Consider the following 17,026-nt stretch of genomic DNA (forward strand, 5'->3'; position numbering starts at 1 on the left):
ATCACCCGGCCAAGAGTGGTAATTAATTAGTGTGCTGTGTGCGTATAATCTCCGCAATAAGGTTCCATCGGTTCGGTAGAATCCCACTCGTCTAAATAATATCTCTATTTTTTCTAATAAGCAAATTGTTAGTAAGATATATAAGAGATATTCTATACTTCAAATAGGCCATACCCCCAACATGTCATATAAATTTTGGAACAAAATGCATCTTTGTGCTACTAAAACTAGAGCTAAACTGAAAATAGTATCTCTATGATATATTTATTAAACTCTAGTTTTTAAAAGAATTTAATTCATGTCTATTATTAATGTAATGTGTTTTGTACACAGAAGTATCTATATCATATCCTTATTATCCTATTCACAATATTATGTGATAATTGGATGAATTTTTTATATATTAATATATATATATATATATATATATATATATATATATAGTAAACTTATTTTAAAATCATTTTTATATTTCTTATTTTAAAAGTTTATAAGACAATATTAATTACTACTTTGTTAATCAAAGGTCATTAATATAAGTGGTTCCGTACTCTTTAATCAAAGATAGAAGTAAGATTTTTAATTTGAACGTGACATCATAGTAACTTAAGTATGAAGTTAAAAAAGATCAACCCAATAAAAAAAAGTTATACCTCTTTATCAAATGAAAATTTACTACTTTGTTAATTAAGGGCTGCATCTTGTATGTATTTGTTTGGGTCTTTATATGGACACATCTCGTGCTTAAATCAAAGACATTTTCTTAATTAATGTAATTATTTTGCTTATAAAAAAGTTTAATTATATTTTTAGTCCTTCAATTTGATATATATTTTTTAATTTTCTCAAATTAAAAATTTATGTTTTTAGTTTTAAAAATATCAAAATTATTATTTTGATTCCTCAAATTTAAAATTATTATTTTAGTCGCTATAATTTTAAGAAATATTATTTTAATCACTAATATCATAATTGGTAGTGACAGATTGAGAGAAAATAAAACTTTTTTTTATATATATTTTAGGAACTTCAAAGCATAAATTTTATATTTAAAGAACTAAAAAATATTTCATTAAAATTTAGGGACTAAAAATATAAGTTTTAAATTTAAAAGACAAAAAAATAAATATCCCAAATTTAAAAAACTAAAAACATGTTTAAACCTTAAAAATATTTTTTTACCATCAGTTTATTTATTTATTTTAATCATTTTACACATTTATCATATAAAATGAAAGAAGAAAATGATAAATAACAAATTAATTAATAAAATAAATAGAGGGAATAATAAAAAATAGATAATAGTTCTAATGAAAATAAAAATATTAATTATAATTTTTTTTATTTTTGTATTGCATTCTAAAAAAATACTTAAAAAGAAATGGTGATTATATTTATACAGTACTAGGTTAAGAATATATGTGGATGCAAAACAAATCACAAGGGGAAGTTGTGGGTTAATATATCAGATTCTTCATCAGCAACGTAACAGAGGAATATAGAGTTACATCATCAGAATAAAAAACTGTTTTGCTAGCTAATTACGAAGAATATTCTAACAACATATAACAAATCAGCCTTGGAAATTAAATTTAGCATAGCAATATGTTTTTTATGTGTGTCAACTCTCAATTAGTATCTTTGCATTTTCTTACATATCTACTATGTCTATGTGTAACTATTATTAACAAAGCTTCATTTTTATATATAAATGTATTATTATTTTTTTTAATTTCACGATACTTTATTTAAATCTTGACAGCAATCTATGCCTAATTTTTTTTTATGTTGGGATATCCATGTATGTTTTCTCAGAAGCCCTTTAGAAAGAAGTACGGTAACTAAAAGTAGCTACAGTTATTGTCTAAATTAAGTTTAGTGCTTTGAATTTAAATGATCTGATCTGGTTTTAAACGTACTATAATTTTCAATGGAGTCCGAATTTGGTTAAACAGTATACGCAAATTATTGTAATTCTTAATATACCAAATCTGATTCCTATAAATAAAAGATAAAAAAAAATACTCCTAACTCTTCAACCTTCATGAAAAGTAGCTCAAAACTTTGTAATCTGTACTTATCTATATATTGTCTCGGAGATCATGCAAATATAATAGTGGGGAGCATAACAATCCACCAAAAGAAAGCAAAAGAAACCTAGAAATTGACTAAACATGATTTATTTTGCTTTGTTGACGAAAATAGCAAAGGAGTTGAAATGGTGGACCAAGAGAAAACGATTAAAGTAAAATTGTAAACCACAAATCAAAGTAAAATTATATGTTATTGGGAGAAATATTAATTTAGTTATTTTAAGTAAAGTTTTGAGTTTGAATTATATATATATATATATATATATATATATATATATATATATATATAGTTGAGAGGACAGACCTACTAAAAATCTACTAAAAATGATTAGTAAAATTGATGAATATGTCGTATGAATAATATGGTTAATAATAAAAAAAAAGTAATAGCTCCCTATATTTCATAATAAGGGTTTTATTTGGATATATAATTATATATATATATATATATATATATATATAATTAAAATAAAATATTATTTTATAAACTAAAATTAATTTATACATGAATTAAAAATATATATATTTTTTAAAAAAATTAATATAAAAAACCTCTACAAATTAACTTAAGCAAAAATTAATTTTAGTTTTTCTGCTAAAAATACTATTATGAAGAAATTTATTCAAATAAATGTCCAGATTAGCCACCTAAATATATTTAGCTAATTCTTTCCCCTTAGTTTGATTTGAATTGCATTAAACGTTTTAGAGATTTATTATTTTAAAAAATATATATGGGTTTAACTATTTTAAAGTTTTACATTTATTTTATAGAATATATAAAATAAATAAATTACAATTATTAATTAAAAATCAAGCACTAAAATGTAAATAAATACATAGTTTATTGTTTATGTACATATACATCACAGCTCAATTATAAAAATAAGTCTTATTAGAGAGAAAAAGAAAATAAAGGTAAAAGTAAAAAAACAAAAACAAAAAAATTAAAGATAGGTGGTTAGAGATGAATAGAGTAATGAAAGTAAAAGAGCGATTTTATTTTAAATAAGAAATAAATTAAAAGAGTATTTAAAGAAAATTTCAAAATAAATAGAGAAATAAAGTGTATCTATTAAAAATGGAATGGAAGGTGTATATAATATTTGTATTATTTACTAATTTAAATATATTAATTGGTAATTTCATTTTATACTATTCATTTATTGTGAAAGAATCTTTTACTCATTTTTCTTATGAAAGTAAATGCATTTATTGAACAAATAACATTATAAGTTATATTTACTGGTTGAAAAATTTATTTCTTGACCTTTGAGTAGTTCCATTATATATAACTACCATCTATGTTATTTAATTATATGTATATTTTTGGAATTCTTTTTATGAGTAGGAATTTCGAAAAATGTAAGAAACAAAAATTATAACCTTAATGTAAAATCTTTAAAACATCAAATAAAAATATAGAAGTTATTTGAAGTAAACAATGATTTAAATGTTAGAAATAAATATTTTTAAAATAAAATTTCAAATTATGACATTATTAATTATATTTAACTAATTTAAATGTTGTAACTGCATATTATCAACATAAAACTTTAACTTCAATTTTCTACCAAAAAAAAACTTTAACTTCAATTGAAGAACAATATCAATAGTGTAACTAAATTTTGTCCTACTAAAATATAATAATTTTCATAAAAAAAAATATATTAATTGCTTAGTCTCTTTATTTGCATTAAATTTTTGTTTTAAATTTTAAATTTTAATTCATGTACGATTTTTAAATATTTTAGTTCTTATTAATTTAATTACAATGTAAAACTGTCACAAAAAAAAAAAGAAGAAAAACCTACTCTTATAAAATGAAATTTGACACGTATAGAATACTAGTATAAAGATATGTAAAAAAATAATAATAAAACTGCATAAGTAAAAGAAAATGCATTTGATAATTTCTCAAAAAGAAAAATATTCGGGCCACTCCGTTCACAGCGGCTCGAAACTTTGTCTTCATCTTTCAGACTAAATTCTATTGAGCCTCATTTTATTATTCTGTTACTGGGCCCTAAATTTATTTTCTTATTCAAATAACACAATCACTTGCCACTGGCCCATACCTAGAGTAAGCATTCTATAAGTACACCTCTTCTTCTTTTTTTTTTTTTTTTTTTTTTTTTTTTTTAATAAATAAAATATCTTTATTTTTTATATATGTTTTTAATTTTTTAATTTTATATTCCTAACATTTAATTTAACACTTTTTTTTACATACCTCTTTCTTTTATTTTCACATGCATCCCCTTAATTTTTCTTCACTCTCATCTATTCTGGTAAGTAATTTTAATTCTTTTAGTATTATATTATTCTTTTTTCCTTTCTCTTTTAGTTTTCTCACTGATTTCACTATCCGCTTAGTACTCCAGAATAGTGAAAATATTTTTTTCATAACACTAAATTTAATATTAAGGTTTTTGGAGGGGTGAAAAGAAAGAAAGTGTTGGAAGAAAAAATGTGTGTCTAATTTAATAGAAACTGTCGAAGAAACTACACGTACCTATAATGTTGTCGTCTACCAATTTTATGATTTGGGTGCATGTGAAAAAGTGAAAGAGGTGAGAAAATAAGAAAGTAATATAAAAATCGAGAGATCTAAAACTACCCACTGAAATAGGTGAGGAATTAGAGGAAGACAAGATAGTACATGTTAAAACTGAAAAAGAGAAGGAAGGGGTGTGTGAAAAGAAAAAATAGTAAATTAAAAATTAGAGATGTAAAATTAAAAAATTTTAAAATAAAAAAATTATAAATATTTTAAAATTAAAAAAAAGGAGGTATACTTATAAAAAATAAAAAAAAGGAGGTGTATATATCATCATTAGCCTTCTAAAATCATCACTTAAAGCCACATTTAGTGTGTTATGCTTTGTTTGAGCATAGCACATGAGCTTGTTACGGTCATTATGAAAATTAATTATAAGATTGAGATTATTTTTAAACATATTTTCATTTGGAGGTGATCGATGTGGGTAGTGTTGATCAACACAATGTCACCTTATGTCACATATTTATTTTTAAGATGGTTTATAATGATATACGTGACCTCATTTTATTGTCATTAAAATCGTTTATAAGTTATTTTTTACGTATTCGATTTTAACGTCACTTGATAAATTTTAAATTTGTTCAAGTCATATTACATCACAAAGAGACAAATTTTTTTGTTTTTTTAAATTAGTATTGTTGTCTCTCATAGGGACACTAGTTTAAATTATTTTGATAGTATATATTACTACCTACAATAGAAGCATGAGAAATGAGCTAGATGCCCCTATACGCAGTAGAGGAATGCGTGCCACATAAACCAACCACATATGACGTCCGCAAAAGAGGTATATGTCACCATGTATATGTATTTGTCCACATAGAGGCATGTGTCATCATAAACTAATTTAAATAAATGTAATTGGTTAATTTAATTTATTTTATAACTTAACTAATAAATCATATACTAATTTAAATAAAACTAAAAAATGCAAATATATCTAATAATTTACTTGAATTAATAATTTATGTTTTGTATTATTTAAATTGGTTATGTTAAATTATATAGATGATTATAGATTTATAGATTTTATATTTATAATTAAATATGTAGTAATTAAATAATTTTTTGAAAAAATAAATGACATAAAATAATACTAATATTATAATTTAAAACTTAAAAAATATTATAAAATATTTTTGATTTAATAAATTATTACTTATTTATTAAAATTAATATTTTTTTACTTACTGTAAATTACATGCACCAATTGTAGTTACATGGACCTCAAAGCAAAAGATCATCATGTGTCGTACTCTGTAAAACAACACCCATATATTAAAAAAAAAATAAAAAAAAATAAGTGTCTCTACCAAAGATAGAGACATAAAAAAAAAATAAAACAAGTTTCGACGTTCTCCATGATGGTATCAACTTAAATATTTTTATATTTCGTATAGAAGGGTTTGTTTTATTTATTTCTTTTAATTATCTATTGTCTTTATTCTTAGTAAAAGGACTACTTTTTATTTATTTATTGTTATCTAGTACCTTTATTTCCAATAGATTGACTACTCTTTTTTATTTTTATTTTTTATTTTACATTATGTAGTGCCTCTATTCCCATTAGAGGAATTTGTTTATTTTATTTTATTTTTATTTTTTAATTTCTTGTACCTGTATCCACAATCCTCTTTATATAACTTTTGTGTAGCTCATACACAGCACTTTAAGAAACTTGCCGAAGTTTGTTTCTAAGACTGAGTGGTAATTGTATGATAATTTTTTTAAATTAATTATTATTGATAGTTTTAATTTTTTTTATAGTTGTTATTTTATTTTGTAGATATATTATTATGATATTATTATGGATAAAATTTAAGTTTTTATTTATATTGAAATTTTGGAAGATCCAGAAGGTGTTATATTTAAGGGTCCAAAGAAATAAATGTATATTAAATGCGGTATATTTTTGTATGGCTTTAAAAAAATTATTCGCAACAAATTTTGTCTTAGAGATGACCAAGTTATATTATGTGTACAATATCATTTTTTAGTTGAAAGAAAATATGAAGTCATGAAATTAAGCGATATCGATAATGTTCAGTATGATAAAAGCATCAAAATCACGTAAATAAAGTAATCACCTCAAATTTACTCAACTGAAACTTCTATCAATAAATATAACACCTCCAATATATCTTATTATCCATCCTCTTGTCATGTGGTGCAAGTATTCAACATCATTGTTATAATCATCGACGTTATTGAATGTCTTATCTAATCATGACAATTTTACGACAAATCCTTTAATTGCATTGTTAGGTGGAACAACCCCTAAATACTCATGAGCTACGTTACATGAAAATTTCACTATTAAATTGTGTGTATTTCATGATAATAATAAAAACATATAAATAAAAAACAATTAAATAAAATATGAATAGTTAAATAAATTATGAATTTCTCACCTAATATTTTTTAGTCAATATTATGTCTCAATAAAATTACTTCTTTATCAACATGGAATCCGACAAGTAATGCTACATCTTGAAAATTAATAATAGATTCTCTAAAAGGTATATGAAATATATGTATTTTTAATTTCTATCTCTTTACCATAGCTGAAATAAGATCACAATTGACTCTAATAAAACTAAGTTTGACAATCTAGTCAAACTCAACATCGTGTAATAAAGGAACTATTTTAATGCTTTTATAGGTAATCTAAATAATAATAAAAAAGACAAATGGATTTGACAGGGGAAGAAAAAACTGGATTACAAAACAATCTAGTTATGTACAAATCAATTAAAACATAAAAAGTTACAAGAATTCACTAAAAATAGTTGTTATGAACTTGACAAGAACTTTTCAGATTTGATAGTGAGAATGTTATTGATTAATTAAGCATATAAAAGATTAGTTTCTATTATGTAATCAATTGTGATAATTTATGTTGTAAATTTCAAATAGCCTTAATTTTTATAGTTAGGAGTATAAGCCTCTTTTTATTTAGGAAAGTTAGTATACTTGTGCTACAAGATGCGGAGGAACAAGATAAGCAAATATTGTGTGGGCACAATGAGAAATTGACAGTAGTATAGGACTACTCAACACAATTACAAGACAACTTCTTCAAGTGATTAAAAATATGAGAATTTGTGATGACTATCATGCGATGATAAAAGTAATGGCAGATTAAGGTATCTTGTCCATATTAATTATAAATACTTAATTTCATATCAATTAGTATATTCAAACACATATTCATTTGTTAATTATACTTTTTACTCAAAGTCTTCACAGCCTCAACCTTCTAGAAAATTTTCCCCTTGAGCATAACATGTATGCAAGCCTACATTATTTAACCACTCCATTAACATAATGATTTTATTTTTGAGCCATTTAATTAACATCCTTCAATGTTAAAAAGAAAAAAGGAAGATCCACCAATCTTTTCTGGACATGTTTTTATTCAATGATTTCTATCTTGGGAAACTTATACCATAAAGTATACACTTTTTTAATTTTGCTATTACTCATCAAATAATTACACATCAACAGAAAGCCATGGGAAGAAAAAAAAAAGCTCCGAAATTCAACTATTAGTAATCATGCAACTTATTATATAATTTGTTTCTAGCCCCCCCTATGAAAGTTTCTTAGCACAAGCAAAGACAAAACAATATCATTGTTTGCCTTTTGTCATGTATGCAATTACATAATTACTGCATTCAAAATTTATAAGGGGATGTAGAGGTTTAGCGGATAAGAATTACTGCACTTAGAAAAATGGCATGTAGTAGAGGTTTAGGCCCCCTATTGAAGTGTACTTCCATTAGCAAGAGGATGTTCCGTTCCAGGTGCAAAATTAACACATTAATAGTGCAACTAGAACGGACCGTTCTAGTTTCAGAATGGGTCGTTCTGGTTCTAGATCCATTAATGAAATTTGGCATTTACATATGCATCTACGTAACATTCACGTGGCCAACAGTTAACTTCGTTTAAATAATTTGGACGGAAGTCCGACATTACAACCAATTAATTTATTAGGGACCAAATTGAGACAAAAAATAAAAGTGAAACTAAATTGAAACAAACAATTATTATAAGGGACCAAAATAAGTTTTTAGCAAAAAAAAAAATTATGAAAGAATCTTGAACAAGTAAAATTGTATCACGCATGAAGTTCTATAAATAAGTAGTGGTTCTCATGTCTTTTCTTCACATTCCTTGTTCATTTCGTTTGTTAATAATAATAATAATAATAATAATAATAATAATAATAATAATAATAATAATAATAATAATAATAATAATAATAATAATAATAAATATAATTATAGTTGTTTGGTAGGGTATCCCTAACCTCATCTTATATATTTATTTTATGCTACCTAGTTAATATTGGTATATTAGTTAATTATTCTTATTAATTCAATTCTTTTTAATATTGTATATATGTAATATTGTGTTACATCATACACAAACCTTTATTAACTATTTGGTACTGTTGAGTCAAGCTGATCACTATGCTTGATTGATATCTTCACGTATATCTAATAAGTACATGCATAAAAAAGAAATAAAGAAGTGATGATTTAATAATCTCGACTTATATATACTGAAGATAAGGATACTTACCCTAAGACATGCCAAAATTTATGTGAGAAACTAGAATTAGTTTTAGTTATACTTAAAGGACACTAACTCTCTTAAATATGAAGGTAAGAGCACTTACCATTAGACATGTAAAAATCTAGCTAGGTGAGAACTAGAATTCATTCTGGTCATACTTACTTGACGCTAAAATAGTGTGGATTCATAATACCACATTTCGGAAGTGATTGTGAGTATATACATCCCGACCCATAAAATGGTACGATTCCATTGAATAATGCAATATGTGATTCTATTATATATTTAACACTCTTTTTGAATTTATTGTGTAATTAATAAATTTATCTTTTATTTATTTTCAATTATTTTGATATTATAGGTTGTTTAATTTAAATAATTTTTTTAATAATTATAACTCATATTTCGAAAGAAAAAAAAAAGCGGGGAGGGTGGGGGGGTGTTACAGACTACATCTAAATTTCTTCGAGAGAGTACCATGATCAGTACTTTGAGTTTGATAATTTAGACTTGTCCATTCGAGTATGTTTACCCATTAACGAGTACTACAAGAAGTATCAAATTTATGGCATTATTGCCGACACTAATTAAACAGTATACTGACTTAAAATACTTTTTTAGAGATTATGTTTTTTTTTTTTTTGTTTTTTTATTTATCAATTCTTCCCTTTAACTTTATTATTTTTTTCTCTTTCTGTTCCACATAAAAGTTGAATATGATAGCAAAATTAGCTCAGAACCGAGTAAATAGCATATATGACGAATCGGAAGCACATTGGGTCATTCAACTCAACAACAATGATGCAGCTCAAAGTGGGCACTAATTAATTATATGATAAATTTCATCAAGCGTCATGCCACTTATCCCACAAATTGCATGGTATGAGTAATGTGCATGATATTGGCCTAGGTCAGTTGTACAGAAATGCTAGCTTCACCATTGTCTAATTAAATTAAACAAAACCGATTGCTGACTTTCTCATTTGATATTGTGCCTTCCACATCATTTTCTTCATCATGGCTATGGACTATAATTAAGCCTTATTAATTATTATTATCATTCTTGGGAGCTGTGACCGGTAGCTGTCGCTGGTCTTCTTCAGAGTTATCCTCTGTCGGGGACGTTGGAATTTGGCCTTTGCGTTCTTTAGCTTTTCCCCACACTACTACATAAAGCCCAAGAACCACAACCACTGCTCCAATAATGCTGATATCAGTATAATTCACCACAAAGTTAGGGCAAATGAGGTCAATAAAGAGAATTAAGATGAGAACATATTGAACTTAGTAATTTATAGTACCTTCCGAGGTAGAGTTGTTCAGAGAGGATGACACAGGCCAAGCCCGTAACAATGATCATACGAAGGGGGTTAAAAGCAGTCACAATAACTGGCCCCATAGATTTTACGATCATGCCTTGTATGTAATACTGAACTCCAGATGTAACTATTCCCTGTAATAATAAATTATCATAAGGTTAAATAAAAGTGAACATATATAGGTGAAATACTACGTACAACTTGGGTATAGTCGTTATCTTTCCAGTTTCAACCCAAATAAAGTTCTTTAAAAACATTTAACAAAAAATAAAATAATTTTTTTATAAGTTAATTTTTTGAGTTCATGAACATAATTTATGGTGTTTCAAAATTGATAATCAAATATTAATCTACATTTATGAGTTTATAGAAACTTACAATATTTTTTTGAAAAATTATAAATTAATTTACGCATAGGTTAAATTTAATTTTTTATATATTATTTTTTCAAAGAGATACTTATAAAGAACTTTGTCTAAATATGTTTGCAATTATTTTATTAAAATATATTTGAATATAAATTAGAAACTTTTAAAATTTTCTATTTCTAGTAGAGAAGGTTTGAGAAATATTTCCAAACACATTTTTAGTTAGTGATTATTAGCATATGTATATATATTCCGGTCTAAAACACTGACCGCGTAAGCAGGAGCAAAGAGTCTTGTATCCCAACCAAGGGACCAGGCATGAGGGCGATGACGTTCGGCGACGATTGCAACAGCAGAGCTTTGAATTGCACCAAAAAAGCAAACCCAAGTGGCGAGGGACATCTCTGCTGGGTATTTTCTCAATGTTATGGCCTACATACATTACACACATATATAAGGATATGAATACATGTTTAAACTTAATTAGTAGGTATTAAGGTGGTGGAACAATATATGCTTACTTGTAATATGTAAAATGCAGAAAAGCCTGCACAACCAATGAGAAGGAAACATGTCCCAATGACCCAGTGGTTGCCAGTGGGGTTGCTAACATTCTGAGGTTGGCTAGCATTGCTGGCTGAAGATCCCATAATACTAAGCCCAGGGCCTTTGTATAGTGCCATTAGCAAAGTGCCTCCAAAGGTTACTACTGTGCCAATCACTTTCGCTTGACATGCTACCTCCTTAATCTTCATGCGCTCCATTCTGCTCAATATAATAATAAATTAAATTATATATTTATGATTCTTAATTTGTCTCGCTTACCCCAGAAAACAAACACCAAATTTGTGTTTTGTCTTTCTTACGTGTGCGCACTAGTGATTTTGTTTTCGATGGTACGTAGATTAGCCAAATATATATACATATATATATGGTGGCTGATTCTCTCGGTGTTCTCATGGTCACTGCTCACTATAATTTCACACCTTTTCTATATTTCACAAATACTAATTTAGGCATTTTATCTTTTGCATTGATTATATATATTGTTGTGTCAAAAAATTAAAAATAATAATAATAAATTATTTTTGTACCTAATGTAATGAATTCTGTTTTTAACATTTTTTTTTAATTTTTCTTAAATATATGCACGTGGTATATGAAATAGAAAATTCGATATTATCTAGCAAGTAGCTAAAAATGATTATTTGGTCTAAATTCTTGCCTCACACTTGATTTGGTAAACAGTATTTTTTCAGCTTCAGACAAGGAAGTGGTAACTTGAAACATTAGAAGAGCACGCGCAGTGCGTTGTCTAATGCTAATTAAGTTGGTGCTAAAAACATAGAAAGCGACCTACGATTAGTTTCTTTTCAAGTTTTTTTTTTTTTTTTTTTTTTTGTCTCCTTTTTGCAAAATATGCTTCATAAAAATTAATGAAAAAGGACATCACTCCATTACAAGGTTACGTCATATCAAACTTCGTAGATGATTTAAATTTTAAAGTGGTGCTTATAAATCTGAAGGGTATGTATGAAAATTGAAATTTATTAATTTGAAAAAATGAATACTGATATTAATTATAATAAATATATTTAGTTAGATATTTATAAAATAAAACAAATAAGATGATAAATTAAAATAAATTTAATATCCTAAAAATATGTTTGCTTTTATCAATTTTGTGTTATTTTCTTAATTTAAAAATAATAATTTTTTTTCTTTTTCTTCAAACAGGATCAGCATCGGTGGGACTTTACCTAATTAAACCTTTTTAAAGAAGCGTTTAGATCGATATCTAACCAGTATACCTTGGTGGACCATCATTTGGAGCCTTTTTTGTAGGTAATAATAACATTCTTTAATCAATAATGTCGCATTAGAATTAGATGCCAATATTTGACATAATGGGAGATAATAAGCTATATGATGCCATAATAAGAAATGATGAATGTTAATGGAGAGAAGTAGAAAAGAAAAACAAGGAGAAAAAAAAACTAATACATATCACAAATGGTATGATGAAAAAAGAGATAAAAAATAAAAAAAGAAGTAAGATGAATGAGAAAGAAATATTTTCATTTTAGACACTAAAACATTGTATACTGAAACCAATTTTGTCTGAATGAAAAAGACTGCAAAGCTTTTGAATATTTAAACGCAATGTATACTCTGACCCAATGGTGGAAGAGAGAGAAAAATTCTTATATCATTACTCTTGTTTGATTGATTATTACTTACCCTAGAATGACTGCCATCACAAAAGTAACAGAGGGTGCTGAGTTCATGACAGCAGATAGGAAAGAAGCCGACGTGAATTTCATGCCCAAGAGGGCGAAGCACTGATCCAGTATTATTCTGCATGCAATTAACATCATATAATTTAATTAACTATATGAACTAAATACATAATAACAAACTACCGTTATATATATGTACCAAAAAAAATAAAACTACCGTGTTATATATATATATATATATAAAATAAATGTAAGATAAGAATTTTTACTCGAAGAAAGCCAGTGCCATAATCTCTGAAAATACCCGGAAACTCATCTTGGGCCTAACTTTCCTGCAAAAATATTTCTTTTAGTCGAGTTGAATATGCTTGATATATGTCACCTTTATTTATACTTTTGATGAGAAAATATCACACGCAGAACTGACTTAAAACATATATTATATACGCATGCATGGTTAAATTAATGTTTATTACAAATGAACGAAAGGTAGTTAAGGTGAAGAGACCTTTCTAGAAAAAATGCGAAGGGAGCGAGAGTTATAGAGGCGATGGCATTACGATAGACGATGAAGACGAAATGGCTCATTCCCTTCTTAATAGCATCCATGGCAAAAATGAACATTCCAGCAGAACCGAATTGAACCGCCACTAACAGCAGATACGGCTTTGCATTTGCGAACCACGTTCCCATCTTATTCTTGTTGATCCCTACGTGTGAGAGTGAGATGTGAAATTGCTTGTGCTTGATTTTGTTTATCTGCAATTCACTGCCAAGCCAAAGCTAGCCATCCTAATATTTATACCCAACCGCTCAATGTATTTAATCATTTTATAAATACTTGAAAAAGTTGCTTAATACTATCTTTCTACTTTATACGTTCCTGCAGCAGTAGGATTTAAAGGACAGATAATCACGGTTTGCTGACTAATCATGTCAGACATGTGATTATCATGTGTATATATACTGAATTATATTTATATATCTATATTTGTTTATTTAAATTAACATCTTAGTTTTAAGAGATGAATCATGTTTTTATGTACAGTTTTGTGCATCCATTTCTTGTTGAAAAAAAATAATTGTTCACTTTTTATTTTTTATATCTTTACACTGCATACTTTACATGTGAAAGCGAATTCGCATCGCGTGCAAAACGTAATTTAATTTGTAAGATTAATGACATTCTTATAATTATTTTTTTGTTAATAATTTTTATGTACTCATCTTTTTTGTTTTTGTGTCTTTTTTCATCGTATAATCCATTTTTATATATTCATTTTTTTTCTTTATCTTTTTTTTTCCCCATGGTATCATTCATCTTATTTCATATTTTTCTCTTCTTTCTTTATTTCACAAACTTTCTTTAAACAGAAACAATTTTTTAAAAATAAATAATTATTTCCCTTGAAGTAAGTTAATCCAAACATTGAATTTTGAAAAAATTGGTATTGTAACCATAAAACTGCAAAACTCATTTTACAATAAATGGAGACAGCAAAATAAATTAACAAATTTTGACTTCTTTACAGGTTATCAAATCTGTCACTACTGATCATAAACTCGTATTGACTTAAGTGAACTGAACTGAATTAGATTTCTGGTTATGAAAACAATATAACTTCTGCACTGTAATAATACTTTCTCTACATGGTATAATGATTAGTGTTGGTGGTCGGAAAAATTACAAAAATAAATATATGTGAAACACAGGGTTTGAGGGGTTTGTCTTGAACTATTTTCATCATTATGATCACTGATGTCATATTCATTCTGTGAAAGAAAAAGTGACGTTTGACTGTAGCATACGGTTAAGTACATCACCAAAGTACAGCCTAAGATAAAAAAGAATTTTAGGTACAGGATCCTGATCGTGTGATTATACTCTAAGGAGGAATTAGTTCGGATTACCGGTTAAAAAACATTTTTAATTAGACTCTTAGTATAAGTGTATATAACCAAAAAAATAAAATGAATTGTGCAGTAGAGTCAATCTTTGTTTCAACTCGGAACAGAATAAGGAATCCAGCATCTGCATCTAAATTATGATGAGGAAGGAGAATTCAAGAAACTGAATATACTATGGCATGGCCTACTTAAATTCACAGGTCTTCGAGGCCAAAACATGTTCACCACCAAATTCACAGAAAAAGATAATGGATTCTGAGTCTGACCTGTAGAAATGGACGTGAAGATTGATAATTAATTAATTAATTAGTTGGAAAGGTAATGGTTTGGTACCAAAGTAAGGGCCAAAAGGAATTGAAGAGAGGACGAAAATAGAGGTATATTGAGGAGGTAATAGTAATGCTAATAGTGCAATGCAACATTAAGAAGCGACCAAATGCGAGTCGTAAGCAGTATCAGAGGTGAGAGTGCACAAACATAGTTTGTGGAAAAATTGACAGTAGCCACTTGACTAAGTGGAAAACTCGTTGGCCACTTCGGACAATTGGGATGCGCACCATGTCACCATGCATACACATACGTACGGTGAGCCACCCGTAGGTAGAACCCAAGTTTGAATTTGCACCAAACACTATAAACCTAATGATCTTAATTCTTAAACCATTTTAGCAGTTTAAATAAAATAAAGAAAAGATTCTTTTGGCTGATGTAATGGGAGTACTCAGAATCATAATATATTCAAATAATAATTTTTTTTAAATTTTTTATCACATCAATCATTTATTACGTCATATATTTTTTATTTATCTTTTTATTGTACAAAAATTTATGAGTTGCTTCTCTTCTTTTTGTTTTCATAGAAGACAAAGTATTCTTGGTTTTTTCGCTTCCACTTTTGTATTCTTCTTTCAACCATTAATTATATGATATCCATGATCGGTGATTCAGGTAATAATTCCTTCTTGAACATGGTAATAGACGTAAAGGAGGACTTCATTTGTGCAAGCCCTAAACCACCATACATATGACTCTTTTTTAACATTGTGTCATAAATTCTATATTCTTACGTAATGTTATATATGGCTTATTCCAGATACTACTATTAATTAAATTTGTTTATATAGTCTGTAAATCAATTTATTATAGGTCAACAATTCTTTCAAATTTAAGTTCAAGAGATATTATATCTCGTGGTACTCTGAGTGGGACAAGAAGAGAGAATGAGTTAAATTAATAATGCACCCTGACATATCTTGAAAAACTTTTTGCATAATGTCATTTTCCTTTCACCCCTATTAACCCATTTTACATTATCGTGCTTTAATAGCAGTGTAAATAATCCTACTCAAATAATATACTATTTGCTTTTATTTGTGGACATGCACTAAAAAAATAATCAAACAGCTAATTAACTCGCGCAATATGAATGGGTTCATCCATTAATATTTATTTAGTTACCACTTTTAGGTCAAGTTTGATGGGATATTATTTCACCTTTCATTTGTTTGGTGCGCTTTCCTCTTCGGCTTGATTCAATTTGATGCTTTTTCATCTATGTCATGACTTCACCGCACAAACTCAAGCTCTTCATTTCATTTTCACTCTGCTTATAAGGCTCTTACTTAATTGGGCATCAGAAATATTAATGCATGCCAAGGCTAGCCGCCATAGAATAATCCGCGTAGGACAGACTTTGAAGCAAAATAGCGTCCATTCAGCACAGCCGTGTAAAGAAATACTAGTACTATTAAAATCTATACAGTAATGTGTACGTGTAAAGCATTACAAATGTTTCAGTTAAGTTTTGGTTCTCAAGGGTATGTTTGTATGTATGGAGGGATTTGAAGAAGATCGACTTAAGTTTTGATGAACTAATATTTTATGATTGAATGATAATATAAAATATATTTAAACTATCAATATATTTTAATTAAATTGTTTAAAGAAAAGG

At 27.0% G+C, this 17,026-nt stretch overlaps 1 protein-coding gene across 2 annotated transcripts; it reads right to left on the reverse strand.

Annotated features, from left to right (window-relative positions):
* Positions 1-10,042: 10,042 nt before the first annotated feature.
* On the reverse strand, positions 10,043-13,983 carry LOC109809167 (WAT1-related protein At4g08290). 2 transcript variants are annotated; one of them, XM_020372405.3, is made up of 7 exons: positions 13,676-13,983; positions 13,437-13,499; positions 13,169-13,285; positions 11,449-11,692; positions 11,198-11,359; positions 10,542-10,693; positions 10,043-10,433 (listed from the first exon to the last, which is right to left on the reverse strand). In XM_020372405.3, exons 1-7 carry the CDS (start codon positions 13,858-13,860, stop codon positions 10,388-10,390), a joined length of 969 nt encoding a protein of 322 aa, XP_020227994.1. In that variant the 5' UTR covers positions 13,861-13,983; the 3' UTR covers positions 10,043-10,387. The 2 variants fall into 2 exon arrangements, with proteins under 2 accessions (XP_020227994.1, XP_020227993.1); XM_020372404.3 differs by having other exon boundaries at positions 10,043-10,447; positions 13,676-13,977.
* Between the last annotated feature and the right edge of the window lie 3,043 nt (positions 13,984-17,026).

Source organism: Cajanus cajan, chromosome 6 (assembly GCF_000230855.2).
Source record: "Cajanus cajan strain Asha chromosome 6, NIPB_CcT2T_4, whole genome shotgun sequence".
In the NCBI taxonomy this organism is placed as follows: Eukaryota; Viridiplantae; Streptophyta; class Magnoliopsida; order Fabales; family Fabaceae; genus Cajanus; species Cajanus cajan.